This window comes from Portunus trituberculatus, chromosome 23, assembly GCF_017591435.1.
Source record: "Portunus trituberculatus isolate SZX2019 chromosome 23, ASM1759143v1, whole genome shotgun sequence".
Lineage (NCBI taxonomy): Eukaryota > Metazoa > Arthropoda > Malacostraca > Decapoda > Portunidae > Portunus > Portunus trituberculatus.
Genome location: NC_059277.1, coordinates 5,912,277 through 5,940,000, shown reverse-complemented (window position 1 = coordinate 5,940,000; position 27,724 = coordinate 5,912,277). Strand labels below are relative to the sequence as shown.

Here is a 27,724-nt window from a genome sequence, read left to right as displayed (position 1 = left end):
GCGCCCTTCCCTTCACGTCCCGCCACAGCCCGGCCACAGCCCGCCACAGCCCCGCCCTGCTCCTCCGCCAGTGAACACCCGGCCACTGACACCAACACTGCAACTTTAAAGGAGCAGGTAGGGAGGTGCCACAATCTCCTGACCCCTTTCTGCACCACCCCTGCACGCCACGACCCTGACCTCACCCTGCCTTCCTTCCCTGCCTCAGCCCTTGCCTCACCCTGTCTTGTATTCTCACTTCTCCGCTTCACCTCCATTATTTCAAGAGGGTTTTATTTATATGTACAAAAAGTTTTTAAGGTGTTTTTAAGTTTCTAGAGGTAGATTGATAAGATTTCTGCATTATTAACTAGAGAAACACTCGAAAACTCCGCTAGTCATCCCTGTGGCCTTGGAAAATAGCCGTGGCGAGAGAGGAAAGCGTTTTTTTAAGGTATTTTTACGTTTCTAGAGGCAGATTGATAAGATTTCTGCATTATTAACTGGAAAAGCAATCTTGAAAAAAACCCGCTAGTTATCTCAGTGGCCTTGGAAAACAGTCTTGGTGAAAGAGCAAAATGTTTTTAAGGTATTTTTAAGTTTATAGAGGTAGACTGATAAGATTTCTGCATTATTAACCGGAGGAACACTCTTGAAAAAACTCGCCAGTCATCTCAGTGGCCTCGGAAAACAGTGGTGGTGAGAGAGCAAAGGGTTTCTAAATAGGGATCCCTGTCTTACACCTGTCGTCCTGCAGTCTTCGGTCCGGACTCTTTCTGCGCCTCATGTTGTTTAAAAGGGTCTATTGTAGCTCACTTTACTTGGGCTTTTAGTCAAGGCTACGTTTTACCTGGTTTCTAAGTTACTGATAGGAAAAACAGTCTTGGGAACGTGGTTTGTCGTCTCTGTGGCGTGTGTGAATGGTCGTGGTGAGGGAGTGTTCAGTATACAGGCCTTACTGCGCACGACCCTTCCTCAGCTTCGCAGGTGAAAGACGCCGCTGCAGGTATCTTAATTAACTAACTTAGGTGAGGTGTGTGTTGTGTTGGTAGTGGTGGTGGTGGTGGTGGTGGTGTTGGTAGTGGTAGTGTTGTTGTTGTTGTTGCTGGGGTAGTGGTGGTGGTGGTGGTGGTGATGGTGGTGGATGTGGATGTGGTGGTGGTGGTGATGGTGGTGGGGTAGCACTGATATTAGTACGTAGTCCATTCCCGCTTCAATAAAGTTGCTCGCTTAAAACACACAAAAGCTTAAAAAAAGACAATAAAAATAGCAACACAATTCCAAACCGTTGCCAAAAAGAACAAAACAAAACAAAACCTGGTGAACAAATAATACACCAACACAATAAACAAAGCACCGCCATTCACACACACACACACACACACACACACACACACACACACACACACACACACACACACACTGTTGTCTCGTGCAGGTAAGTCGCCGCGTCACATTCATATTTTCTCAGGTAATTGCTTTCCTGTCCTGGAAACTAGTGAAAATGACTCATTTTGTCAGGTAATGAAGGTGTCCCGCCCGCCCTCACACACTCCTCCTCCTCCTCCTCCTCATTCACTCACCTGCCTTCACTGTTAATAATCCTTCACCTTCACTGCATATTCATTCACTATATTAATTTTATCGTCGTTTTTTTTCTCACAATTTCATAAGAGTGCATTTAATTTTCATTCACTCACTCGTCACTCTCTTTTCAGTATCACAGACTGGCTTGTCACCGACGTGCCTTCCTCGACTCAACATCATCACTCATCACAAATGCTCTTCCTTCTCACCGGATTGTATTCTGTCATCACTGAGGAAGGCTTTCATGACGACTCTCATTCATGAACCTGCAACTTTCAGTCTTCAGACAAACATACACACACAAAATAAGAAAAAAAAACTTGGAATATCTTTTTTACACTCATTTTTATCGAAGACAATTTTTTTTCATGTATATATGAAATTTATAAGAGGAAAAACACTACATTCTTTCAAGGAAATCTTAGTATATACACTGATTCTGTTTCATTCTAATATTTTCCTAAACTTTTTTTTCACGTATACATCAAATTTATACGAGAAGAAACACTATTCTTTCAAGAGAGTCTTTTTAAAAACACTGTTCTTTCAAGGGAATCTTCTTACGTACAGTGATTCCGTTCCTTTCTAATTTTGTTCCTAAACGATTTTTTTTCACGTATACATTAAATTTATGTGAAGAAAAACACTAATCTTTCTCTTATATACACTTGATTCCGCTCCATTCATTAAACTAAATACGTTTCCTTTATTAAATCACGACGCAGGACTTTTCAATAGCAATCTTCACAATTTAAAAAAAAAAACTTACCAAGAAAAAGGATCTCTAATAATCTTTTTCTCTTCCTTTATTTTTTTTTCTATCTTTTATCTTTATCACTCCATCAAATATATTTAATACCAATATAACTTTCAAAACTTATGCGGAGAGAGATCGCCACTTTCCTTCCGTAAATCTTTCCTATATAGTAATTTTGCTCCGTTCATTTCTCTTCTTTTCTTTATCACCACATCGAGGCTTTTAATAGAAATAGAACTTCCAAAACTTGAGGGGACGGTGGGAGGAGGAAGAGGAAGAGGAAGAGGAAGAGGAGGAAGAGGAGGAGGAGGATGCTTGAATTGGAGGAAAGAGGAAGAGGTGTAGGAGGAGTAGGAGAAGGAGGAGGATGCTTGAATTGGAGGGAAGAGGAAGAGAAAGAGGAAGAGGAGTAGGAGGAGGACGAGGATGCTTGAAGTGGAGGGAAGAGGAAGAGGAGGATGAGGAGGATGCTTGAAGTGGAGGAAAGAGGAAGTATAGAGAGGAGAAGGAGGAGGAGGAGGAGGAGGAGGAGGAGGAGGAGAATGCATGAAGTGGAGGAAAGAGGAGGAAGATGTTTGACGTGGAGGAAAAAGGAAGTATAAGGAAGAGAAGGAGGAGGAGGAGGAGGAGGAGGGAAGAGGAGGAAGATATTTGAAGTGGAGGGAAGAGCAGGAGGAGGAGGAACAGGAAGGAGGTATTCTTCCAAAACTTGAAGGGAAGACCACAGCGAGACTTGAGGGAAAGTTCACGACCATTCTTCTGATACAAGTTCAATTTTTCTTCTATATACGTGCGCTATTTTTGCTCCATTCATTTCTCTCCCTTCCTTCATCACCACGCTGCGTCTTTTGACAGAAACTGGACTTCTTAACTTGAGGAAAAAAGAATAAAAGGCCCACCGCTAACGAAGGAAGTTACTATTATTATCTTTTTCAACTATTTTTATATTTTTTCAACTATTATTATTTTTTTTCAACTGTAATTATCTTTTTTTCAACCATTATTATCTTCTTTTCATTTTTTTTTAACAGAGTAATTTAGTTCCGTTGGTTCATTTTCGTTATCACCACATCGGATCATTAACTCGTGATACAAACAGACTTCCGAAAACTTGAAGATAAAAGCATCACTATTATTTTAACCAAGTCTCTCTCTCTCTCTCTTTTTTTTTTTTTTTTTACATATTGCTATCTAGTTCGGCTCATTTCTCTCATTTTCCTTATCACTGCATCGAATTTTCAACTTGCGATACAAATAGAACTCTCAAAACTTAAGGATAAAAGCGTCATTATTATTCTAAGTCTTTCTTTCTTTTTTTTTTTTTTACATATTGCTATCTAGTTCGGCTCATTTCACTCATCTTCCTTATCACCGCATCGAATCTTTAACTCGTGATACAAACACAGCAAATTTAAGGGAAAAACCAGTATTCTTTCAACCAAGTGTTCTTCTATTTATTTATTTATTTTATGTATAGCAATTTAGTTCAGCTCACTTCTGTTCTTTTCCTTATCATTACACTCAATTATAAACTCGTGATACAAACAGAACCGCGAGAACTTGAGGATAAAAGCAACATTATTATTCTAACCAAGCCTTTTTCTTTTTCTTTTTTCTTTTTTTTACATATATTAATTTAGTTCAGCTCACTTCTGTTCTTTTCCTTATCATTACACTCAATTATCAACTCGTCATACAAACAGAACCGCGAGAACTTGAGGATAAAAGCAACACTATTCTTCCAAATAAGTCTCCTTTTCTGCCTTTCTTCGTTTTTTTTTATACAGCAATTCAGTACGGTTTATATTTCTCTGTTTCCTTATCCTTACACAGAATCATTAACTCGTGATACAAACAGAACTGCGAGAACTTGAGGAGAAAAGCAACACTATTCTTTCAACCAAGTCTCCTTTTCTTCTTTTTATATGGCAATTTAGTACGGCTCATTTTTCTCTTCTTCCTTATCACAACACCGCATTAATAACTCGTGATAAACAGCAAACTTAAGGGATGAATGACCACTATTCTTTCAACCGTCTTTTTTTCTCTCTCTTTTTTTTCATATAGTAATTTAGTTCGGCTCATTCCTCTCCTTTTCCTTATCACAACACAGATTTATTAACTCGTGATGCAAACAGAACAGCGAGAACTTAAAGACAAAACCACTATTCTTTCAACCAAGTCTTCTTTTTCTTCTTCTTTCAACATATAACAGTTCAGTTCGGTTCATTTTTCTCCTTTTCCTTGTCACAACACCACATTAATATCTCGTGATACAAAAAACAAAACAAAACAGAAAACTTACAGGAAAAACGACCACTATTCTTTCAACCAAGTCTTTTTCTTTTTTCCTTTTTACATATTGCAATTTAGTTCGGCTCATTTCTCTCCTTTTCCTTTTCACTACACGGAATCATTAACTAGTCATACAAACAAAACTGAAAACTTCTTGGCAAAACCACTATTCTTTCAACTAAATCTTCTTTTCTTTTTTCTTTTTCACTAATAGCAATTTAGCTCCTTGCTCTCATTTTTCCTTGTCAACAAATTAATAACTCTTGATACAAACAGAACTCCAAAAAACTTCGTCAAAACCACTATTTTTTCAACTGTCTTTTCTTCTATTTATATATAGCAATTTAGTATCTTATCCTCATTTTTCATTATCATCGAATTATTAACTCGTGCTACACACAGAACGCCAAAAACATCAAGTCAAAATCACTATTCTTTCAACCAAGTCTCCTTTTCTATTTTTTTTTTATATAGCAATTTAGTCCCCGTGCGTTCATTCTTCCTTATCACCTTATCGAGCGCCGTCCCTTTCCCTCTGGCCAGTCATTAACCTTGCACTTGCCCTAATCCTTCATAATGGAGGCCTCATTGATCACTCTCAGCGTGCAATTCTTTCCCATTCGCGTCCTGGTTCATCGTCGCCTCCACACACTCAAATTTATTTATCTATTTTTTTCAAGAGTTATCACTTTCCTTTAGTTTTCCTTCTCTTCCTTCTTCCTCCTTCCTTCTTCCTCCTTTTCTTGGTTCAGGTCACTGGCTTGTGTGTTCGTTCGTTCATTCGTTCGTTTCAAGATATTTCTACACTGTTCTAAGTCATTTTTTTTCCTTTTTCCCTTTTCTTTTCTTTTCATCTTCTGTTTTTTTTTCTTCAGTAGTCACAAGATCAACAGCGGGGAGGGAAATTTCACTATGCATTTCACCATTACTACATTTCACTCACTATCACCAGCACAATAATAATAATAATAATAATAATAATAATAATAATAATAATAATAATAAGGCACCTGAGAGGGGAATAAGCCTAACAAACCTAATTTCCACCAAGAGTAGTGGGAGCGTAGAATTACAGGCCAGAACGGGACGGGAGGAGGGAAATGAGCGGGAGGAGCGTGAGGAAAAGACGGGAAGAGGCACGGGTGGCTGGCAGGGGGCGGGAGAGGAGGAGAGAAGCGGGGAGAGGCGGGAGGTGCATGTAACAGGTGAGTGCCAGGAACCACGTGTTGGAGGTGAGAGCGTGTGTTTACTTACATGGAATTGAGGGAGCGGAGTCTGTTGAGTGGCTTGTCCGGGTTAACGAGGGATGCGGCGCCTTCCTTCTGGGGTTCCCGGAGCCAGATGAACGTGTCATATTTGCGGAACTTCTTGAGCTTCACGTTGGGGACTTGGATGTTGGACTTGAAGGAGTGCTTGCGCGGAGTGTCGTGGCCGCTGCCTCCCTCCGCCACCACTCCGTCCATTGCTATGCCCTCGCGGTGGTTCGTGCGTCGGCGCAGACCAAGGCCCACTTTGAACCCCTGCATCTTCCCTCCCCTTCACCACACGCCGCCCAGACCCAAAGTCTCTTACAGCGCTCCTCCCGCCACCACCAACACCACCACCTCCACCACCACCACTGACTCACTTCCCTGCCAGACGGAGAATTGCACTGTGGTTGTGGCAGGGCTCAGGTGGTCACTCCTCTCTCTCTCTCTCTCAAACGCCTTGCTCTCACTACGACAATTTTCCAAGGCTACAGAGACAACTAGCCACGTTTTCAAGACAGTTTCTCCTTATGATAAGACATAAATCTTGACAATTTATCACCGGATCCATTAAAACACCCTTAAAAACACGAATATCTTCAACTACAGCCTTCGGAAAGTAGTGATGGTGAGAGCAAAGCGTTTCAGAATATGGGCCTCTCTCTCTCTCTCTCTCTCTCTCTCTCTCTCTCTCTCTCTCTCTGAAGATCGCCTCTTTGCTCTGGGTTGATCAATGGCACCTAATTCGCATCTCCTCGTTGCTATAGAGACATCAGTGTTTATCTATTATTCCTCGAGTGGTGATCCTTCTGCAGAAGACTCACGCGTCACGAATGTCCTACCGGGGTCTTCCAGGAGCCCCGCATCTCCTATACCCCTTCCTAGACCCTTCCAAGACCCGTCCTAAAACCCTGGCACTCCTCTGGGACAACGTGGTCTCATCTGATAAAGGAAAGGAGAAATGCAAGTTAGAGGAGAGGAGGAGAAAAAATAGAAGTGACACGGGTGAACTCAGCCTTCGTAGTAATCAGAGACTCGATCAATGGCAAGGGCTGGACGCGTGATCTCCTCGGTACTTATTATTTACAGCCAACTCGTCGATAGGGTGTTCCAAGGCCTCCTCCTCCTCCTCCTCCTGAGTCACGACACGACAGAAAACCGTAACGAAAAAAGGAAGGACTAGGAGAAACCACACGAACGGAAGATAGTGCCAAAGTTATGAATGTTTCAGTAAATGTAAAGTTTTATAAATCTTGTGTGTTCCAGTCACGACACGAGAGAAAAACGAAGAGTGGAACGAGAGTAGGAAGGGCAGTAAGGAAAACACACACACACACACACACACACACACACACACACACACACACACACACACACACACACACACACACACACACACACACACACACACACACACACGAACGTAAGATATTGTCAAATTACCCAGCGACTCAACTTAACGAGAAATGGCGTCTCATAAACGTAAATTTCTACGGTGAAACTAACAATACCAGAACTGTAGAGACGGACTTACTGAAGACACAAGAGTACTAAAACTATTTCGCGGTTAAATAAATGAAAACCAAAGATGGGAAGACACTACCTCTAAGATAAACAAAGGAATTAAAGTTTGGAGTAAGTAAACACATGAACTGGGGAACAAATGATGAAAAAAGGGAAAGAGGAATGTCGTAGGGTGAAGTAAAGGCGGGAGGGAGTAAATAGCGACAAGCAGCAGGGAAGTGAAGGAATGTAGGAATGCAGGTAAGAAAAGAAGGAGTAATGAAGTGAAGGAATGAATGAAGGAATGCTTAGTGGTGAAGATGTGGACTTGGAATCGAACCTTGAATAGTAAGCTTTCTTTAATGGTCACGAGAGAGAGAGAGAGAGAGAGAGAGAGAGAGAGAGAGAGAGAGAGATGTGAAATGCTGATATAAACCCTCCATGCGTGAAATCTTCTTTCGTCAATGAGTTTCGATTCTTTCCTCCTCCTCCTCCTCCTCCTCCTCCTCCTCCTCCTCCCTTCTCTTCCATCCCCTCCACTTAGAAAGATATGCACTCCTTCACTAATCCCTATCACATTCTCTCACACACTCTCTCTCTCTCTCTCTCTCTCTCTCTCTCTCTCTCTCTCTCTCTCTCTCTCTCTCTCTCTCTCTCTCTCTCTCTCATCTACCTAACCTAACCTGACCTGACATTTAAATGGACACACATATATTAATTCAAAACTTTTCATGTTATTCTCGTTTCATTTTATTTCCACAGGTTTTATTATCATCTGTTTCCTCGCTGCCTTCTTTATTCTTCCTTCTTCTCCTCCTTATACGTTCTTCTATTTCTCTATCGCATGTATTCCAAAGAACTGTGAAGAGAAACGTTTGGTGCATATAATTTCAAAACTTTTATATGTTTGTTTTGCTTTCCACACATCCTCCTACTGTTTCCTCACGTCCCAGCCTCCGTTTTCTTTCCTAATCCTGTCACGAACTCTGGAAATCCACTCTCAATGTCCTGGAAGACTAGACTGCAAGGTGAGGTCTTCCCTTCGCCTTCCCCTCTACTTCTCTATCTCTCTCTTTTATTCTCTTTCCCTCTGTATTCAGTCTTATATCCCTTCTTCACCTATTCCTTTCCTTCTCTTTCTCTCTCTTCCCTAATTCCTCTTTTGGTTTCTGGGTTCTCTTTTTTTTTTATCTATTTATCGTCTTTTCTTTCTATTTTCTTTTTACTCTTCTCTTTTTCCTTCTATTCTATGTTATTCTTCTATTTTTCTTCTCTCTCTCTCTCTCTCTCTCTCTCTCTCTCTCTCTCTCTCTCTCTCTCTCTCTCTCTCTCTCTTCTTATTTCTAATTTTATCTCTTATTTTTTTGCATTTTTTCTCAGTTTTGTTAATATTTTTATCAATTTCACCTCACCTCTCTCTCTCTCTCTCTCTCTGGTTCGTATTCAGAAACACTTTGCTTTCACCAGGACTATTTTCTAAGGCCACTGAAATAACTAGCGGGGTTTTCAAGAGTGTTTCTCCAGTCAATAATGTAGAAATCTTGCCACTCTGCCTCTAGAACAGTAAAAACACCCTAAGAAACCCGTGTAAAATAAATAAACCCTCTTGAAATAGTGAAGGTGAAGTTAAGAAGTGGTTGAGAATAAGAACCACTCCCCCCTCTCTCTCTCTCTCACTCTCTCTCTCTTTCTCTCTCTCTCTCTCTGGGGCAGGATCGTATCAAACAATTCAGGAGTCAAGTTCGCTGTGTCTGGAGGCGACTGAGGCTGTTGGGTGCAGTTTACATTTTCCTTATCACGTCCCGCTGCGCTGCTCGAGGGGGGACTCTGGTATTTACTGGCCATTAAAACGAGAGGGAATGAGCGAAGCAGGGAAGGACGCAGGGAGAGTCTCTACTATAGGAACGAACCTTTGTATTCATTCTCTCCCTTTTAGACTTAAGAAAACTAGAGAAGATGGTACGAAATGGATGTTATTGTTAGTTTTTAGAAGCAGTGTGTGTGTGTGTGTGTGTGTGTGTGTGTGTGTGTGTGTGTGTGTGTGTGTGTGTGTGTGTGTGTGTGTGTGTGTGTTTGTTTGTTTGTGGTATATTATGGAATGTTTGGCTTAACCCCTTCAGTACTGCGACGCATTTTTCACCATGAGTTTTTAATATGATTGGATTGTTTTATTTAAATTAGGAAGGGCCTATGGAGGTCAGGAGATTAATGGGCAAAGTCTTCACTATTTTGATCTCCCACATAAGTATCTAGAAATATATAAAATCACCAAATGGTAACCAGAATGAGTATGGAAACGCTTCGTGGTACTAAGAAGGTTAATACCATCAGTACTATAAGGTATTTTCATATTCATTCTGCTTAGTATTTGGTGATTTTATACAACTTCAGAACCTTTCGTGGGTGATTAGAATAGTGAAGACTGGGGCCATTAATCTTTTGACCTCCATAGACACTTTCTGATGCAAATAAAACCGTCTAATCATACCTCAAGTTCAAGGGAAAAAATGCGTCTTTGGATTGAAGGTGTTAATTCTCTCTCCTTTTAGACTCAAGACACAATGGGAAGACTAAAGAAAATTAAAGAAAATGGTACGAAATGTATGTTATTATTAGTATTGAGTAGAAGCATTGTGTGTTTCTGATATATTAAAGAACGTTTGGGTTAATTCTCTCTCCTTTAGACTCCTGAAACAATGTGTGAGCTGGAGAATACTGGAGGTGCTGCTAAATTAATGTTATTATGTGTGTTTTTATTAGATGAGTAGAAGCAATGAGTGTTTGTGGCATATGAAGAAATCTTTGGGTTAATTCTCTCTCCCTTTAGACAAGAGACAATAGAGGACAGAAGAGTAAGGGATTCATATAACGTAAGGGGAAAGAACGATTGTGGTGTGTATAATGAGTGAAATACAATGAAAGAATGAGTTATTTTGGTGTGTTTGTAGATTAACTTCCAGTGAATGTGTCTAACTTGAAACCTCCCCTCATTAGGAACGCTTTCTCCTATTAGTTTCCAGTCCTGTGTTTGTAAATGAGAGATTGTCTTGATTTTTATTTTTTTTTGGCTCTTTTTTTTTTTTGCCTCCTTGCTTTTGTGGTGGCGCAGGTTTGGTCATTAGCTGAATAACACACACACACACACACACACACACACACACACACACACACACACACACACACACACACACACACACACACACACACACACACACACACACACACACACACACACACACACACACACACACACACACACACACACACACACACACACACACACACACACACACACACACACACACACACACACACACACACACACACACACACACACACACACACACACACACACACACACACACACACACACACACACACACACACACACACACACACACACATATTAAGCTGCTTCTCTCTCAATCTTACTGTGTTGAATTTATAGTTTCCCAACCCCTGTAGTTCGTGCTATTGTTTTCACCTGTCTGCTTTTGTGGCGGCCCAGGAAGTCTATGTTCCTGAATAGCAAAATAATAATGAAAGGTTAGATTACACCAGGTCTTCCTACGAATTGACTCCTTTTAAGAGGGAAGTTTCAAGACATTTTGCCCCTTGACTTTTGCTTAACTCTTGTTCTTTACGGGAACTGACAATCAAATGGCCTTTTTTTTTTTTAACCTTTATGTTGCCCTTGGCCGGCTTCCATTCTTACATAGAAATAAAGGTTAGGTTAGGTTAGGTTAGGTCATGTCACTGGTACACACACACACACACACACACACACACACACACACACACACACACACACACACACACAAGCACGCACCTCACCGGACTCTCCTATGCACTGTGTCTAATGTCTTCCTTTAATCTTAAGACTGCTATTCTGGGATTCTCTCGTTTGTCGGGTTCCTTGAGGAGATTCACGGCAGATCAGAGGACTTAAGACTGAGGGAGAAGGGAAAGCACAGAGGAAGTGAGGTAGGACATTATATTTAGCTGGCTTGTGATTACCTGAAGTGGTGGTCTTAATGTGGATGGGTGTTGTGTTGTGAGTGTCTGTTGAAGATTGATTGATTGATTGGTTTTTGATGTTCCAACCTAGAAATAGTTGGTAATTTTGCTGTGAAATATAATGGTTCTTACTCACAAACGCTTTGCTCTCTCGTCATGACTGTATTCCATGGCCACAGGGATGATTAGCGGGATTTTCAAGAATGTTTCTTTAGTTAATAATGTAGAAATCTTGTCACTCTGCCTCTAGAATTGTAAAAACTTGCTTAAAACTCTTTATTCTCTCACTACGACTGGTTTGCAGGAGTTTCAAGAGTGTTTCTACAGTTAATAATGTAGAAATCTTGTGACTCTGACTCTAGAACCATAAAAACACATTAAAAAGTCGTGTAAATATTGATAAAACCTTTCAAAATAGTGAAAGTGAAGCACAGAAGTGTTTGAGAATATGAATCATAATATCACACAATAGAAATCTGGCAAAGTAACTAAAATATAAAAAAAGAAAAGAAAAACATGGAAAAAATCTTCAAACGTAACTGAATCACAATAAAAAAAAATATGGAGATTCAGAAGAGTAACTGAACAAAACTGGGAGAAAGAAAACACACACATAAACCGAGATCAAAGCAGAATAATACCCTTGCCTTGCTCGGCTCGTGTGTTCTAATAAGACTGGACGGAAATAGCTTGGCGTGGTTTGCGTGCGGCGATACACAGGATAAATAGTTCAATATATATACATTACCTTGCGTGTGAGTGTGAGTGTGTGTGCGAGTGTAGCGTGTGAGTGTAGGATGTGTAGCAGTGAAGGAAGAAAACTGCTTGAATGTCGATGCTTTGTAATCTGGAAATGCATGGAAGTGTGTGTGTGTGTGTGTGTGTGTGTGTGTGTGTGTGTGTGTGTGTGTGTGTGTGTGTGTGTGTGTGTGTGTGTGTGTGTGTGTGTGTGTGTTTAGAGGTACTGAATGTGCTAAAGGTGAAGTGTAGTCTTTAATTATGTCTCGAGTGCTTTGTAATTTAGCAAGGTGAGTGTATGTAGTGTGTGTGTGTGTGTGTGTGTGTGTGTGTGTGTGTGTGTGTGTGTGTGTGTGTGTGTGTGTGTGTGTGTGTGTGTGTGTGTGTGTGTGTGTGTGTGTGTGTGTGTGTGTGAAAATATTGAAGAAATGTATAGTTCAATTTTACCTGGGATGTATAGAGAGAGAGAGAGAGAGAGAGAGAGAGAGAGAGAGAGAGAGAGAGAGAGAGAGAGAGAGAGAGAGAGAGAGAGAGAGAGAGAGAGAGAGAGAGAGAGAGAGAGAGAGAGAGAGAGAGAGAGAGAGAGAGAGAATCAAAACATCTGGCTACATTCAAAACATCATTACATAACATCATTAAGAATCATCAACCACCACCAACACCACCACCATCACCACCACCACCACCACCACCACCACCACCACCACCACCACCATCACCACCACCACCACTGCCCTTCCTCATCCTTATTTACACCTTAAACACGAGAAGAAAACTTTAAATCCTTCCTTTCCGTCCAAAATAACACCCAGAGAGAGAGAGAGAGAGAGAGAGAGAGAGAGAGAGAGAGAGAGAGAGAGAGAGAGAGAGAGAGAGAGAGTCCTACATCCTTATTATCCTTCACACATCAACGCACAGGTGTCACGCAATCATACCTGCCTAATTAGACACACCTGAGCTCCCACCTGGCCACTTAGCACACCTGTGACATCCACTTACATCAAGAACATGAACCCTTGAGACTCTTTGCTCTGCCGACATTCTCTCTCTCTCTCTCTCTCTCTCTCTCTCTCTCTCTCTCTCTCTCTCTCTCTCTCTCTCTCTTATTTTTTTCTCCTTTCCTCCTATCTTCACTCATGCTACTTCAACTAAAGCCTTTGGAGAGTAGTGAATGTGCAGCGCAGAAGTGTTTCCTTATACTGGATATCTAACAGAGAGATTGATGAATAGAATGGACTCACTAATCATATAGTTAGTGCTGAGGCAATAGGAAGCTTTAACCCCTTAAGTACTGAGACGCATTTTTTACCTTGATTTTTGGATATGATTAGACGATTTTATTTGCATTAGGAAGGGTCTATGGAGATCAAAAGACTAATGGCCAAAGTGTTGACTATTCTAATCGCCGAATAGTAACCAGAATAAATATGAAAACGCGTCCTGCTACTGAAGAGGTTAAAAGAACATTAGACAAGTTTACAGGTGGGAATGATAGATGGAATTAAGTAGGTTTGGCCATACAGAGACTGCCACGTATAGGCCTGGCAGTCTTGCAGCTTGCCTCTTTTCCTTATGGTCTACTATTCTCTCTCCAGCAGTTACCAGATCCAGCAGCCTCTAGCAGTCCTCGCCACGCTTCCCAGCCAGCTAACTCCGGGGGCTTAACCGACTTACTTGCCTCTACCACACCTGAGGCCTCACCTGCACGCTAATTGGAGCCTGTTTGCTAATCCTGTTTACCGCGAAAACTTTTAAATTAAGACTGAAATCGATGTTTAGATTCTCAGATTACTCATACGTATACAGACACACACACAGACAGGCACAAAGGCACGCAGACACACAGACATAGGCAAGTCATTGTTTTGAGATTTATGGCAATACGTGACAAAAATTGATGTTTAGATTTTTAAATTACTCACAGACACACAAACACACAGACACACAGACACACAGATACACAGACACACAAAGACACAGACACACAGACACACAGACACACAGCCACGTAACTGTTTTGAGATGAGATTCTTAGCAATAAATAGAGAATAAGAGAGTTTTCGGTCATTATTGATGGACGCTTCAGGTAAGTCTTGGGTTTTATTAGATAAGAGGCGGGTTCTTAAGAGGTAATGTCTCTATCCATCATTTCTTTCTGCCTTCCTCCTCCTCCTCTTCCTCCTAATCTATTACACTAACTATCTTCCCTCCTCCATCTCTTCTTCCAGTTCCTCTTCGTTTTTATATACATCCTTCATATTTCCCTACCTCCTTCTCCTCCTCCATCTTCTCTTCCACTTCCTATCATCCAACTTTTACTCCTTCCTTCCTTCCTTCCTTCTTCTTCCTCAAAGTCGTCACAGTATCGCACACCCACATCTCCTCCTCCTCCTCCTCCTCCTCCTCCTATCTGGCGGTGACATCCCTTTTGAGCTTGGAATATAAAAGCCAAAGGGAGGGAAGAGGGAGGGAGGGAGGAAGGAGGAGGGAAGGCAGAAAGAAAAAGTGAACCTTCTCTTCTGGCAAAACATTGTATACTTTTGGAGCCTAGAGCGACTAAAGGAGATTCGAACCTTTGATATTGAGAGGAAGGTTTGGTATTTGGTCTCAGGTGCCACGTATCTACCTGCTCCGTGCACACCTGTCCCCTCCCCCCCCACCCAAAACACACCTGAAGGAAAGGCACACACCTGTCTCCCCTCTCCAGCTGTGTACAACTATTGAGGTGAAAGTAAAGACGGGGAGAGATAAATTGTGAGATGTAAGATATGTGTAGTGGCCTTGAGAGAGAGAGAGAGAGAGAGAGAGAGAGAGAGAGAGAGAGAGAGAGAGAGAGAGAGAGAGAGAGAGAGAGAGAGAGAGAGTGTGTGTGTGTGTGTGTGTGTGTGTTTCTCTCTCTCTCTCTCTCTCTCTCTCTCTCGGCCCACCTCTTGAACCACTTACTTGGGTCAATGTTTACGTGGAAACAAAGAAAACGTGACGAGTGATCCAATGAAAATAATGCCACTGTGAATCAATAGAGCCGTACAAGGGAACACCGCCCCCCCCCTTACCCCTTCACTCTTCACCCTTCACCTGCCCCCTTTAAATCATTCATCCACCACTTTATTTACCTTCCATCGTCTTATAACTCTACTATTGCTTTCTCGTGTGTGTGTGTGTGTGTGTGTGTGTGTGTGTGTGTGTGTGTGTGTGTGTGTGTGTGTGTGTGTGTGTGTGTGTGTGTGTGTGTGTGTGTGTGTAATTACGTTGTTTCTCTCATCTGGCAAACTTTTTTTCACCTTTTTTTGGGGAGGTGTTTCTAAACGTCTTATTTCGTAGTGTGGTCACGTCTATATAGGCTGACTGGCTCTCTCTCTCTCTCTCTCTCTCTCTCTCTCTCTCTCTCTCTCTCTCTCTCTCATCTATTTTTCTAACTTTTTCATCCTATTCCATTATCTTCCAATACCTAAACAGATCCATTTACTCCTCCTCCTCCTCCTCCTCCTCCTCCTCCTCCTCCTCCAGGTGCGCCTCTTCAACACAAAATGTCTGACGAGGCGTGATGGTTTCAAGGTCAACACAAGCCTCGTTTCGTAATAATTCTTTGAGTACGTGGAGGACTTTCTTACACTCGGCTGGGCTAGTGTGTGTGTGTGTGTGTGTGTGTGTGTGTGTGTGTGTGTGTGTGTGTGTGTGTGTGTGTGTGTGTGTGTGTGTGTGTGTGTGTGTGTGTGTGTGTGTGTGTGTGTGTGATTGATCCTCATTATTTTCAAGGAAGAGAAAGATGAAAGTATGTTGTTTCTCTTACACTGTGTTATTTTTTCTTCAATACTTGTCTAATTTTATCTTAGTCCATCCTCACATTTCTTTTTTTTTTCTCTCCTTTTTCCTCACATTCTTGCATTCATTCCCTCACAGGCAAGCTTAGGAAGTGATAGACGGAGGAGAAATCTTCTACTGTAGTACCCGGAACACTCTTCAGTACATTGACAAGTTTTAATATTGACTTTGCTTACTATATAGTGATTTTATATTGCTTAAGAAACTTATGTGGGGGGATTAGAATAGTGAAGACTGGCCATTAATCTTCTAAACCTTCCCAATGTCATCAAAATCATCTTATCACACTCAAAACTCAAGGTAAAAAATCCGTCACATTACTGAATGGGGTTAATACTCTTATATAACACCTGTATTACATTTGCACACCCTCACAGGTACTATGACAGGTACAAATGTGGCCTTTAATAATGACATCAAGACTCGTATTCTCAAACACTTCTGCGCTTCACCTCCACTATTTCAAAATGCTTTATTTTCATATACACGAGTTTTTAAGGCGTTTTCACGGTTCTAGAGGCAGAGCGACAAGATTTCTACTTTATCAACTGTGGAAACACTCTTAACACCTTCAGTACTGAGGCACATTTTTACTTTGAGATTTGTACACGATTACACGTTTTTTTTACCTTGAGATTTATGAACGATTGGACTATTTATTGAGATTAGAGTTTAGGAGATTAATAATCAGTCTTCACTATTTTAATCCCCCATATGAGTTTCTGAAGCTACATAAAATCACGAAATAGTAAACAGAATGAATATGAAAACGCGCCATGGTACTAAAGGGGTTACAAACACTGCTAATCATCTCTGCGGCCTTGGAAAAGAGTCGCTGTGAGAGAGCAAAGCGTTTCTGAATATGAGCTTATGTATTTTAATAGATAAGCGATAACTGGGAAGAAAATAAAAACAGGTATATTATCCTTAAACACCACCCAAGTAACACCTGTAGCCAACTGCACTCTGACACAGGTAACAAGACAGCTGTGACTGGTATTAACTCTTTTTTTCTTAAACTTCGCTGTAAATAAGCATCAAGGGAGTTAATTATCAGAGATTTGAGCGACATAAGGAGGAACAAGGACAGCGAGAACACCTGACGATTGTAAAGGAAGGAAAGAAGAAAGGAAATGGAGGAAAGTGGAGGGAAGTGGAGAGAAGTGGAAGGAATTAAGTGGAGAAAGAGATTTGAGCTTGCCAGGGCGACATAAGGCCGGACAAGCACAGCAAACACATCTGAATGTTGTAAAGGAGGGAGGGAAGGAAGGAAGTGGAGGGAAGTGGAGAGAAATGGAGAAAAGTGGAGGAAAATATTAGCATACTTGGGCATTGTAAAGGAGGAAGCGGAGGAAAGTGGAGGGAAGTGAAGGAAATTAGTGGAGGGAAGTTTTAAGCACATTTGGTCATTCTAGAAAAAGGAAGTGGAGGAAAGTGGAGAAAGTGAAGAAAAGTGGAGGAAAGTGGAGGAAGTGGAGGAAAGTGGAGGGAAGTGGAAGGGAATTAAGTGGATGGAAGTTTTAATGAAGCGTGAAGTGTGTAGCGTACAAAGGCTCTTGGAATTAATACCATTGTGAAGTGTGAAGGATTTAGAACAAGGAGAGAGAGAGAGAGAGAGAGAGAGAGAGAGAGAGAGAGAGAGAGAGAGAGAGAGAGAGAGAGAGAGAGAGAGAGAGAGAGATTTGCGTTCCTTCCAGCAGAATAAGTGAGTTGTTTAATTCATTTATTTACTTCCCCACGTTACAAATGCAGAGTTTAAAAGATGTTGTTACTCATTACATTATTACTTATCTTATTACAATCATTTACTTTTTTTCCTGGTAATCAATCGAAACCACCTTTAATTTCTCTATTTCCCTTTATTTCCTTCTATTTCTCGCCATGACCAATTTCTTTACTTCCTTACTTCCTTCACTTCTGTTCCAAGCTGTTACTCATTTCTTTCATCTCTTCCGCTCTCTATTATGTCCTTTTCCTTCCATTTTCTTCCTCCTAGTCATTTTACTTCTCTCTCCTCCTTTATTCTCCTTCCTATTCACTATATTTTCCTCTCCTTCTCTTATCTTCCTTCATTTACTTCCATATATTCAAATTTCCAAAACATAGTTATTTTCTTTCTTTTTTCTTCTATTTCCTCCATCCCAGTCATTATATTTTCCTCTCCTCTATTTTCCTTCCTATTCACAACATTTTCCTCTTTTCTTTCTCTTACTTTCCTTCATTTCCTCGCAAATATATTCTAATTTCCAAGCGATACAGTTTTCTTCTATCTTTTCCTTTCTTTTCCTCCTTCCCAGTCATTACTTTTCCTCCTCCTTTATTATTCTTCCTATTCACTACATTTCCTTCTCTTATTTTCCTTCATTTCCTCGCATTAATTTCCAGGCGATAGAATTTCCTTCCCGCATCGCTAATTAATTCTCCCTCTTCAGCTTGCCTCGGCGAAGACTAAGGAAGCTTTGCCTAAGATTCCCTCTTATTTTTTCCTTCAGTTCTCTCCTTTCTCTTATTTTCCTCCAGTTCATTCTTTCCTTCTTCTCTTTTCCTTTCCCTCCTTTCCTCTTTCCAGTTTTGTATTTTCTTTCTTTCTTTTTCCTCCAGTTGCCTTCTTCCTTCTTTCTTTCCTTTTCTCTCTTCTTTTCTTATTTTCCCCTATTTTTCTCCATTTTTCCTCGTTTCCTTTTCCTTTCCCTCCTTTTCTCTCCCCAGTTTCTTTTATTTTCTCTTTCCTTTTCTCCCTCCAGTTATCTCCTTCTTTCCTTCCTTCCTTCTTCCTTCTCCATCTGCATCTCTCCTCTCCTCTTCCCTCCTCTTCTTTTCTCACCGGAGGCAACTTTCTTCCTAACTGTGAACTACGGAAGTGAATTTACTGCTGAGAGAGAGAGAGAGAGAGAGAGAGAGAGAGAGAGAGAGAGAGAGAGAGAGAGAGAGAGAGAGAGAGAGAGAGAGAGAGAGAGAGAGAGAGAGAGAGAGAGAGAGAGAGAGAGACTAATCAATGAGCCTTGTGACCCATCGATTTAAGGGTTATCCAGAACGCTTCACACACACACACACACACACACACACACACACACACACACACACACACACACACACACACACACATACATACAGGAGTCATTGGCTCTTCATGATATCTCGGAAGTTCAAAACAGTTTCTAAATCAAAAGGAAGAGGAGGAGGAGGAGGAGGAGGAGGAGGAGGAGGAGGAGGAGGAGGAGGAGGAGGAGGAGGAGGAGGAGGAGTTTGCCCTATCTAAGCCAACTAATTTTCACTAAGAGTAGAAATCAATTACTTGAAGCTACGGTCTGAATGGATAATGAAAACTCTCTCTCTCTCTCTCTCTCTCTCTCTCTCTCTCTCTCTCTCTCTCTCTCTCTCTCTCCGTCGTCCCCTTCACTCCGTATCTTCCTTTACATTTTCCAGAGCTAGTGGAAATTAGGGCTGTGTTTGTCAATCCAGGCCCTTTAAATTTTTTCTCCTCTGCGTTTAAGGAGGCGAAACAATCAAGGCTATTTTGGGTCCCGAGGGTATCAAGGCGATCACCAGACAAGGACCAGTATTCTTAAACACTTCCACACCGCACCTCCACTGTTTTCAAAAGGCTTTACTTGAAGGCACACGAGATCTTAAAGATATTTGTACTCTTCTGGTGAGAGATTAACAAGGTATCTGCATTACTAATAGGCAAACAGTCTCGAGAACCTAGCTGGTTAATTCTGTGGCTCTGGAAAACAGTCGTGGTGTTAGAACAAAGCGTTTCTGAATACGGGCCAAGACAAGGAGGCTAACCAATACCAAAACACAAGGATACGAGGCCAGAACAAGAGAACAATAAAAAAGGGAAACACCAACACCAGAGCCGAAAAACTCGCCCCATAACACAAAAAAACCCCATGAGAACAGCAGAACACTAGAACACAACAGCACACACGCCAAAAGATTAGTAAACACAGGAACAACAGAACAAGATAACACAACAATAAATAGGGACATAAAGGCCAAAATAACATGAAAACACTAGAACACAAGGCCACAACAATAAATAAGATTATCAGGTCAAAAGAACACGAAAATCCCGGAACACGAGTCCATAACAAGAACACAACACACGGACATACAGACCACGAGAACACGAGGCCAAAAGAACACAGAGGAACAAAATAACGAGGCACTTATAGATTCTTAGGATGGATTTTTAAAGCAGAGAGAATAGGAGAACAAGAGAACTGGAAGACACAAGAACACAAGAGAAGAACACTAACGAGGCAATTCTGGAACGTATTATTCTGTCACTTCTAGATTTTCAACCCCTTCGCTACCATGACGCGTTTCCACACTCATTCTGCTTATTTGGTGGTGTTACGCAGCTTCAAAAACTCATGTGGGGGATTGAAATAGTGAAGACTGTGGCTATTAACTTTTGACCTCCATAGAACCTTTCCTAATGTCAATAAAATGGTCTAATCGTACACAAATCTCAAGGTAAAAATGTGTCCCAGTACTGAAGGGGTTAAAATAGTGAAAACTGTGGCTATAAATCTTCTGAAATCCATAGAACCTTCCTAATGTCAATAAAATGGTCTAATAGTAAACAAATCTCAAGGTAAAAATGTATTCCAGTACTGAAGGGGTTAAGATAGTGAAAACTGTGGCTATAAATCTTCTGAAATCCATAGACCCTTTCTAATGTCAATAAAATAGTCTAATCGTAAACAAATCTCAAAGTAAAAACGTGTCCCAGTACTGAAGGAACACGAGGCTACATGAAGCCACAAGAACATAGGGGAATAAAATGATGAGGTTGGGAGTATATTTAACGCTCGTCAGGCAGGTTTTTAAGGGCGCTGGTGACGCGGTATCAAGGGAAGGCTATTTTAAGGGCGCCTTCTGACAGCATCATCTCCAGGGCACGGCTTGTCAGGTTAGGGCGGGAAGGTTCAACTCTCAAGGGAATGAAACTCTATCGTGTGGCTCTCTCACTCCCTCCTAACTTCTTGTATTGGTTCATTCCTTAATGCTCAACTTGATCTCTCTCTCTCTCTCTCTCTCTCTCTCTCTCTCTCTCTCTCTCTCTCTTGTTTCTTAAGGGAATTGGACAGAAAACATCCCATTTTTTCCGGAACTTGAATCTCTCTCTCTCTCTCTCTCTCTCTCTCTCTCTCTCTCTCTCTCTCTCTCTCTCTCTCTCTCTCTCTCTCTCTCTCTCTCTTTCTCTCTTTCTCTCTCTTCTCTCTCTCTCTCTCTCTCTCTCCTCCTCCTCCTCCTCCTCCTCCTCCTCCTCCTCCTCCTCCTCCTCCTCCTCCTCCTCCTCCTCCTCCTCCTCCTCCTCCTCCTCACGACACACAATGCTTCACTTTTGTCTTTTTGTATTTCATAACGAAACTAAAGAATACCGAAGCATGTCCGATATAAATAGTTCTCCTCCTCCTCCTCCTCCTCCTCCTCCTCCTCCTCCTCCTCCTCCTCCTCCTACTCTTCCTCACACGACACTCGGCGACAGAAATACGTCACTCATTATCAAGTCAAAAGAAGAAGAAGAAGAAGAAGAAGAAGAAGAAGAAGAAGAGTGTGAGGAGGAGGAAAGTGTGGAGACAAAATAAGAGAAGGAGATAAATCATATTATTCTCCAACGCTTGCTGTCTCTTTCTCTTTTCTCCTCCTCCTCCTCCTCCTCCTCCTCCTCCTCCTCCTCCTCCTTCTCACTCTTCACAAGTAACTTCACATATATAATAATGTTGCTAAGAGAGAGAGAGAGAGAGAGAGAGAGAGAGAGAGAGAGAGAGAGAGAGAGAGAGAGAGAGAGAGAGAGAGAGAGAGAGAGAGAGAGAGAGAGAGAGAGAGAGAGAGAGAGAGAGAGAGAGAGAGAGAGAGACCTTTCGATTTTGTCAGAAATAGCTCGTGTCCTTTATAGTAACATAGGAAGATGATTCGATGAGAGAGAGAGAGAGAGAGAGAGAGAGAGAGAGAGAGAGAGAGAGAGAGAGAGAGAGAGAGAGAGAGAGAGAGAGAGAGAGAGAGAGAGAGAGAGAGAGAGAGAGAGAGAGAGAGAGAGAGAGAGAGAGAGAGAGAGAGAGAGAGAGAGAGAGACATACACACATATATTCGTAAAAAAAGGAAGCAAGAAAAGAAAGAAAAATACAAATATATCAACAAAACACCAAGAACACAGATAAAAAAAAAAAACAGAAAAAAGATAAAATAATAAAAATTCTGTATTACATTTTTCAGTCAATGGAAAATGCTCGAAAAAAAATATATTCCTTAGTTAGAAAAAATGACAAGATCAGCGATGCGTTATTCACATCAGAGAGAGAGAGAGAGAGAGAGAGAGAGAGAGAGAGAGAGAGAGAGAGAGAGAGAGAGAGAGAGAGAGAGAGAGAGAGAGAGAGAGAGGGTATACGAAACATGATACCAGCGGAAATTAAAAGAAAAAAAAAGAAGACAACGAATTAAAAATGAAAACCCGATGAAAAAAAAAATCCTTTAAGGGGAAACTCTTCAAATAAGGAACAGAAAACGGGATAACGAGGAAAATAAAGGAAAAAAAAAGAATATAGAAAAAAATAACCAAGGACTGCAAGATGAGAAGATAAAAAATGATGATGATGATGGTGGTGGTGGTGGTGGTGGTGATGACGGTGGTGCTGATGGTGATGACGGTGGTGATAGGAGCCCCATTGCGTCATCATGGTGTGTGTTATCTTGAAGGCGACAGACGATAAGGGCAGATTTAGATAAGGCTGATAAATAAAGATTAATAAAATCATAATGCGCAAAGAGAGAGAGAGAGAGAGAGAGAGAGAGAGAGAGAGAGAGAGAGAGAGAGGTATTGTCATTATCATACAGAAACCTCATTATACAAAAGGGATTCTCTCTCTCTCTCTCTCTCTCTCTCTCTCTCTCTCTGCTTGTGGTTGTGCAAATAAATCTCATAAAGGAGGAGGAAAAAGCAACGAGGAGGAGGAGGAGGAGGAGGAGGAGGAGGAGGATCATGGGTACAATTAGCTCTCATTAAGGAAATAACTGCATCGTCTCTTTTTCCTCCTCCTCCCTCCTCCTCCTCCTCTACCTTCAGTATGTCACAACACCTTCCTTCACGCTTTCGTCCACTCCCTCCACTTGACACAAACAGAAACATCCACTCCTACATTTATACTTCACTTACACCTTCTACGAGATACGTCCATATCTAGAAACGGCTTCCCCCTCTCACTGCGACAGTTTTCCAAGGCCACAGGGAGAACTACCAGGGTTTTGAAGACAATCTCTCCTCTTAATAAACTAGAAACCTTGCCAATCTCTCACCAGAACCATAAAAATACTCTTAAAAACGCTTTATTCTCTCACTATGACAGTTTTCCAAGGCCACAGAGACAACTAGCTGGATTTTTAGTACATTTTCTTCTAATAAACTAGGAATCTTGCCAATCTATTACCAGAACCATAGAAATACTCTTAAAAACACGCATTACTACCAAAACTGACACAAATATTGATAAACGGTTTGCTCTCTCACTATGACAATTTTCCAAGGCCACAGAGACAACTAGCAGGGTTTTCAAGACAGTTTCTCCTTTTCATAAACTAGAAATCTTGCCAATCTATCACCTAAACCATAAAAACACTCTTAAAACCACGAGTATCTTCAACTGGAGGCTCTGGAAAGCAGTGATAGTGATAAAGCAAAGCGTTTCAGAACACGAGCCTCTTCTTATCTACACATTATTCCACTTTTCCATACTTTTTTTTTGTATTGAAGTGGAGTTTTTGTCTACGTTACGTGGAGAATTAATAAAAAGGTTGATTTTGTATATATATGGTTCTTGAGTTCAGAGGTCATTATTTCATCCACTTAATGATTTAAATGCATATTCTTTCCATCCACACAAAAGTCCACAGGGAATCCATTTAAGAGTCAACACGCTTTCTTTGTATCCACTTTTCCACATCACACAATAATGCATATACGGAAAAAGAATAATATTAGTGTTATTTGTATAAACGCATACGTATTCTACACACACCTCCATTACCATTACTTGTACCTCTGTCAGTCACTCTACCACGCCTTTTCCTCCACTTTCTCCGTCTCTCTTTCTCTCCTCTTTCACTATCTCTCCACTCTTATTTTCCACACACCTCCTCCACTATTACTTGTACTACTGTCAGTCACTCCACCATATCTTTTCCTCCAATTCCCTTCCACAATCTCCATCTCTCTTTCTTTTCATACTTTTTTCGTCTCTTCCACAATCTCTCCACATTTATATTCCACACATCTCCACTACCACTTAAACTTCTGTCGGTCACTCCACCACGTCTTATCCTCCACTTTCCTTTCACAATCTCTATCTCTCATTCCCTCCACATTTTTCCCTTCCCTTCCACTATCTCTCCGCACTTTTTTCCCTTCAACACCTCCTCCACTATTGCTTGTACTTCTATCAATCACTCCACTACACACTTCCCTCCACTTCCACAATCTCCGTCCCTCTTTCCCTCCACACATTTCCTCACACCTGCATTAATCTCCCCACGTCAGGCTCGCTCTCTGATAAGCTGATAAATCTCCTCTTCCACTCCCTGCCAAATTTTCACATAATCATCCAGAACTTCCTGATATTTACTCCCATACTTATCTCTTAAAATGGTCCTTAATCGCTGGGAATTTTTGGAAACTTATTTTTATGTAGCAATCTTAAACACTTGTGGCGTAGAAAAAAAGAATATTCATCTACTATTCTCTCTTTCTTTTTCTCGTTGTAGTGTATTTATACCACGTGGGGTTTTCACGGGAATTTCTGGGCTAAAGGAGGTACTTTTTTGGGGCACCTCCTGTCTCAAAGCCCACCCGCTAGGAAACCGTTGCCCCGAGTGAGGAAACCCAACCTACACTCGGACCGTGGACAGGATTCGAACCCGTGCGCTTGGAGATCCCTCGGACCCCAAAGCACGCATGGTTCCACTGTACCACGGCGGTCCCCCTATTGTCTACGTTCTCCAATAAAAAAGAATAGACTCAGGTTGTTAGTATAGTCAATAGGGAACTTAAACCGCTTCAATACAATGAGGAGTTTTCATATTCATTCTGCTTACCGTTCAGTGATTTTATACAACTTCAGATACTTATGTGTGGGGTTAAAATAGTGTAGACTCTGGCCATTAATCTTCTGACTTCCACAGACTCTTCCTAGTATAAATAAGATCGCCCAATCGTACCAAAGACTCATGGTAAAAAATGCGTCCCAGTACTGAAGGAGTTAAGAAAATAGACAGGTTTATGGATGGGGTTGATAGGAAGTAATAGGTAATGTTTTGTGGTTAATTGGTTAAAATACACAAATAACGCAAATTACACACACGAAAAAACAATAAATAACTATATACTTTTCATACAAGACCAGCCACGTGTCAGTCTGAAGGTTTTTATATTTTTACGTAAGAAGGGAAAGGTGGCCAAGAGCAACAAAAATAAGAAAAGACCCCACTTAGTTGCCAGTCCCCTTGCAGGTCCGAGAGACTTAGCCAAAGAAAAGGGATAAATGTGTGTTGCATCTTTCCTTGTGTCTCAATGATGTGCTCAGTGACAGGGTTACATTGAAGTGGGTGAGTGTTGAGCGTTGAGTGTTACGTGACGAGAGAGCAGTAGAGCAGTGTTCCTTTTCTTACCTTCCTCGGTGCGTGTGGTGCCCTTTATCTTTCCTACTTTGAAAAGGTCACGAGTTTGATTTATTGAAAGCCGCTGCGAGGAGGTTGAAGGACACTTGAACGTAAGAAGGTAACTATGTGTGTGTGTGTGTGTGTGTGTGTGTGTGTGTGTGTGTGTGTGTGTGTGTGTGTGTGTGTGTGTGTGTGTGTGTCTAGCGTTCCTGTCCTTTTAGTTCATGTGAGTGTTTAGTAACTCTTCCTATTGCACGGTTGTTGTTGTTGTTGTTGTTGTTGTTGTTGGTGGTGGTGGTGGTGGTGGTGGTGGTGGTGGTGGTGGTGGTGGTGGTGGTGGTTAGGAGGATGTTGCGAGGAAGAGAAGGTGGAATACACTCATTTGAATAATTTGCATATTGTTATCTGGTTTAATTTTGCATAATAAATGAAATAATAGTGAAATAGGTTGATATGGTGGTTGCAGTGGTAGTAGTAGTAGTAGCAGTTGCAGTAGTAGTAGTAGTAGTAGTAGTAGTAGTAGTAGTAGTAGTAGTAGTAGTAACAAACATAATACTCATAGTAGTAGTAGTAGTAGTAGTAGTAGTAAAAGTAGCAAAAGTAGCAATAGCAATATCAGTAGCAGCAGCAGCAGCAGTAGTAGTAAGTAAGTAAAAAAGGAAAAGCCACAGTAAGCCAGCATATCTAACACACGGCAATCCCTCAGTAATACCTCAATACACCACTTAAGCCAGCGTATCCAATCTCTCTCTTTATATAAATCTGTCCAATTTTCTCTATTGACTCAACATTAACTACCAAATTACCGAGTCTTTTTCCAGCGATTTGCCGCCTAATTTGTGAACCGTTTCCTTAGAGAGAGGCAAAAGAAACACAGGAAAGAATATGAACAGTTAAAGTGAAAAAGAAAAATAGTAACTAGTTTGTTTCATAATTCTTCGTTTTCTTGTTTCTTCGTGTTTCTTTTCCTTCTTCCCTTCCTCCCTCCCTGCCTCCCTCCTATTTCTTTCTCTCTCTCTCTCTCTCTCTGGAAGTGGTTGGTGTAAATAAGTCTAATATAAAAGAAAGACAATTTTGTGTGTGTCTGTGCGTTGTAAATACTTTGTTCATGTCTATGTTGTAGTAAGAGTTCATGACAATAAGTAGTTTTTGACTTCACCTTGAGTAGAAGCATCGGTAAGAGTAATGACGCCACCACATTTACCACACCCACGCCTAAACAACTCCAGTCCTATAATAGCAAAACTTAGCAATAACAAATGGAGCCAATTCTTGTACATAAAGTTTCGTAAATAACTTTCCAGCACGTGATTGTCTCCTTTTTTTCTCTTTCATCTGTAGTTTCTTCATTACTCTGCTAGTATATGTTTTCTATTATTACTTTTTATGTAAGAAGGGAAACTGGACAAGAACAACAAAAAAATACAAATAAAGGCCCACTTAATTGCCAGTTTCCTTGTTGGTCAAAGGTTCAGCCAAGGTAAAGGGACATATGTCTTGAAACCTCTCTTGAAAGAAGTTAAGTCGCAGGAAAATGGATATACAGAAGCAGGAATGAAGTCAGTGGTACTTTTATCATTTCTATTATTACTAACATCCACTTTTCAATCATCGGTGTCCTCCAATCTATAACCGCTGGTGTAGTGAATGTCAATCCGCATCACGTGACCAGAGGCATTGACTGAGCATTGACTGGGCATTGAGTCGGTGGTGGTTTATTCATACAAACAACCTTAGAGAGTGCTGAAGTATGTAACAGTAGTGATTTATCTGGATTTCAAACACCCGGTACCTCTGCTTCTTGTATGTCACTAAATCCGGAAGCGATGTAGCAGCACTGGTTGCCTTCACTTCACCGGGAGGGATTCTATTTGTAACTTTGTCCTGCCAACTTTCCAACTTTCCTCAGTAAAGTTTGTCAAGGTACTGATTGCCCTGACTTCAAAACTTTGGTACATGTGGTGTCAGGAAGTCAACAGAGGAAACAGTATCAGTAGTAGTGGTAATAGTAGCAGTAGTGGTGGTGGTGGTAGTAGTAGTAGTAATAGTTGGAGGAGGAGGAGGAGGAGGAGGAGGAGGAGGAGGAGGAGGACGAGGACGAGGACGAGGACGAGGA

The 27,724-nt window shown here is 41.2% G+C and overlaps 1 protein-coding gene across 5 annotated transcripts in view; it reads right to left on the bottom strand.

Moving 5' to 3' along the window:
* The window catches only part of LOC123507691 (cAMP-specific 3',5'-cyclic phosphodiesterase-like), a 617,094-nt gene that overhangs the window by 220,337 nt on the left and 369,033 nt on the right, over positions 1-27,724 (bottom strand). The window contains exon 1 of one of the 5 annotated variants that reach the window (XM_045260824.1): positions 5,873-6,159. The exons of the other annotated variants lie outside the window; for them this stretch is intronic. Coding sequence (XP_045116759.1) covers positions 5,873-6,144 — 272 coding nt within the window. The 5' untranslated portion in view covers positions 6,145-6,159. Of the gene's footprint in view, positions 1-5,872; positions 6,160-27,724 lie in introns of those variants that run through there. 5 annotated transcript variants of the gene reach the window in all.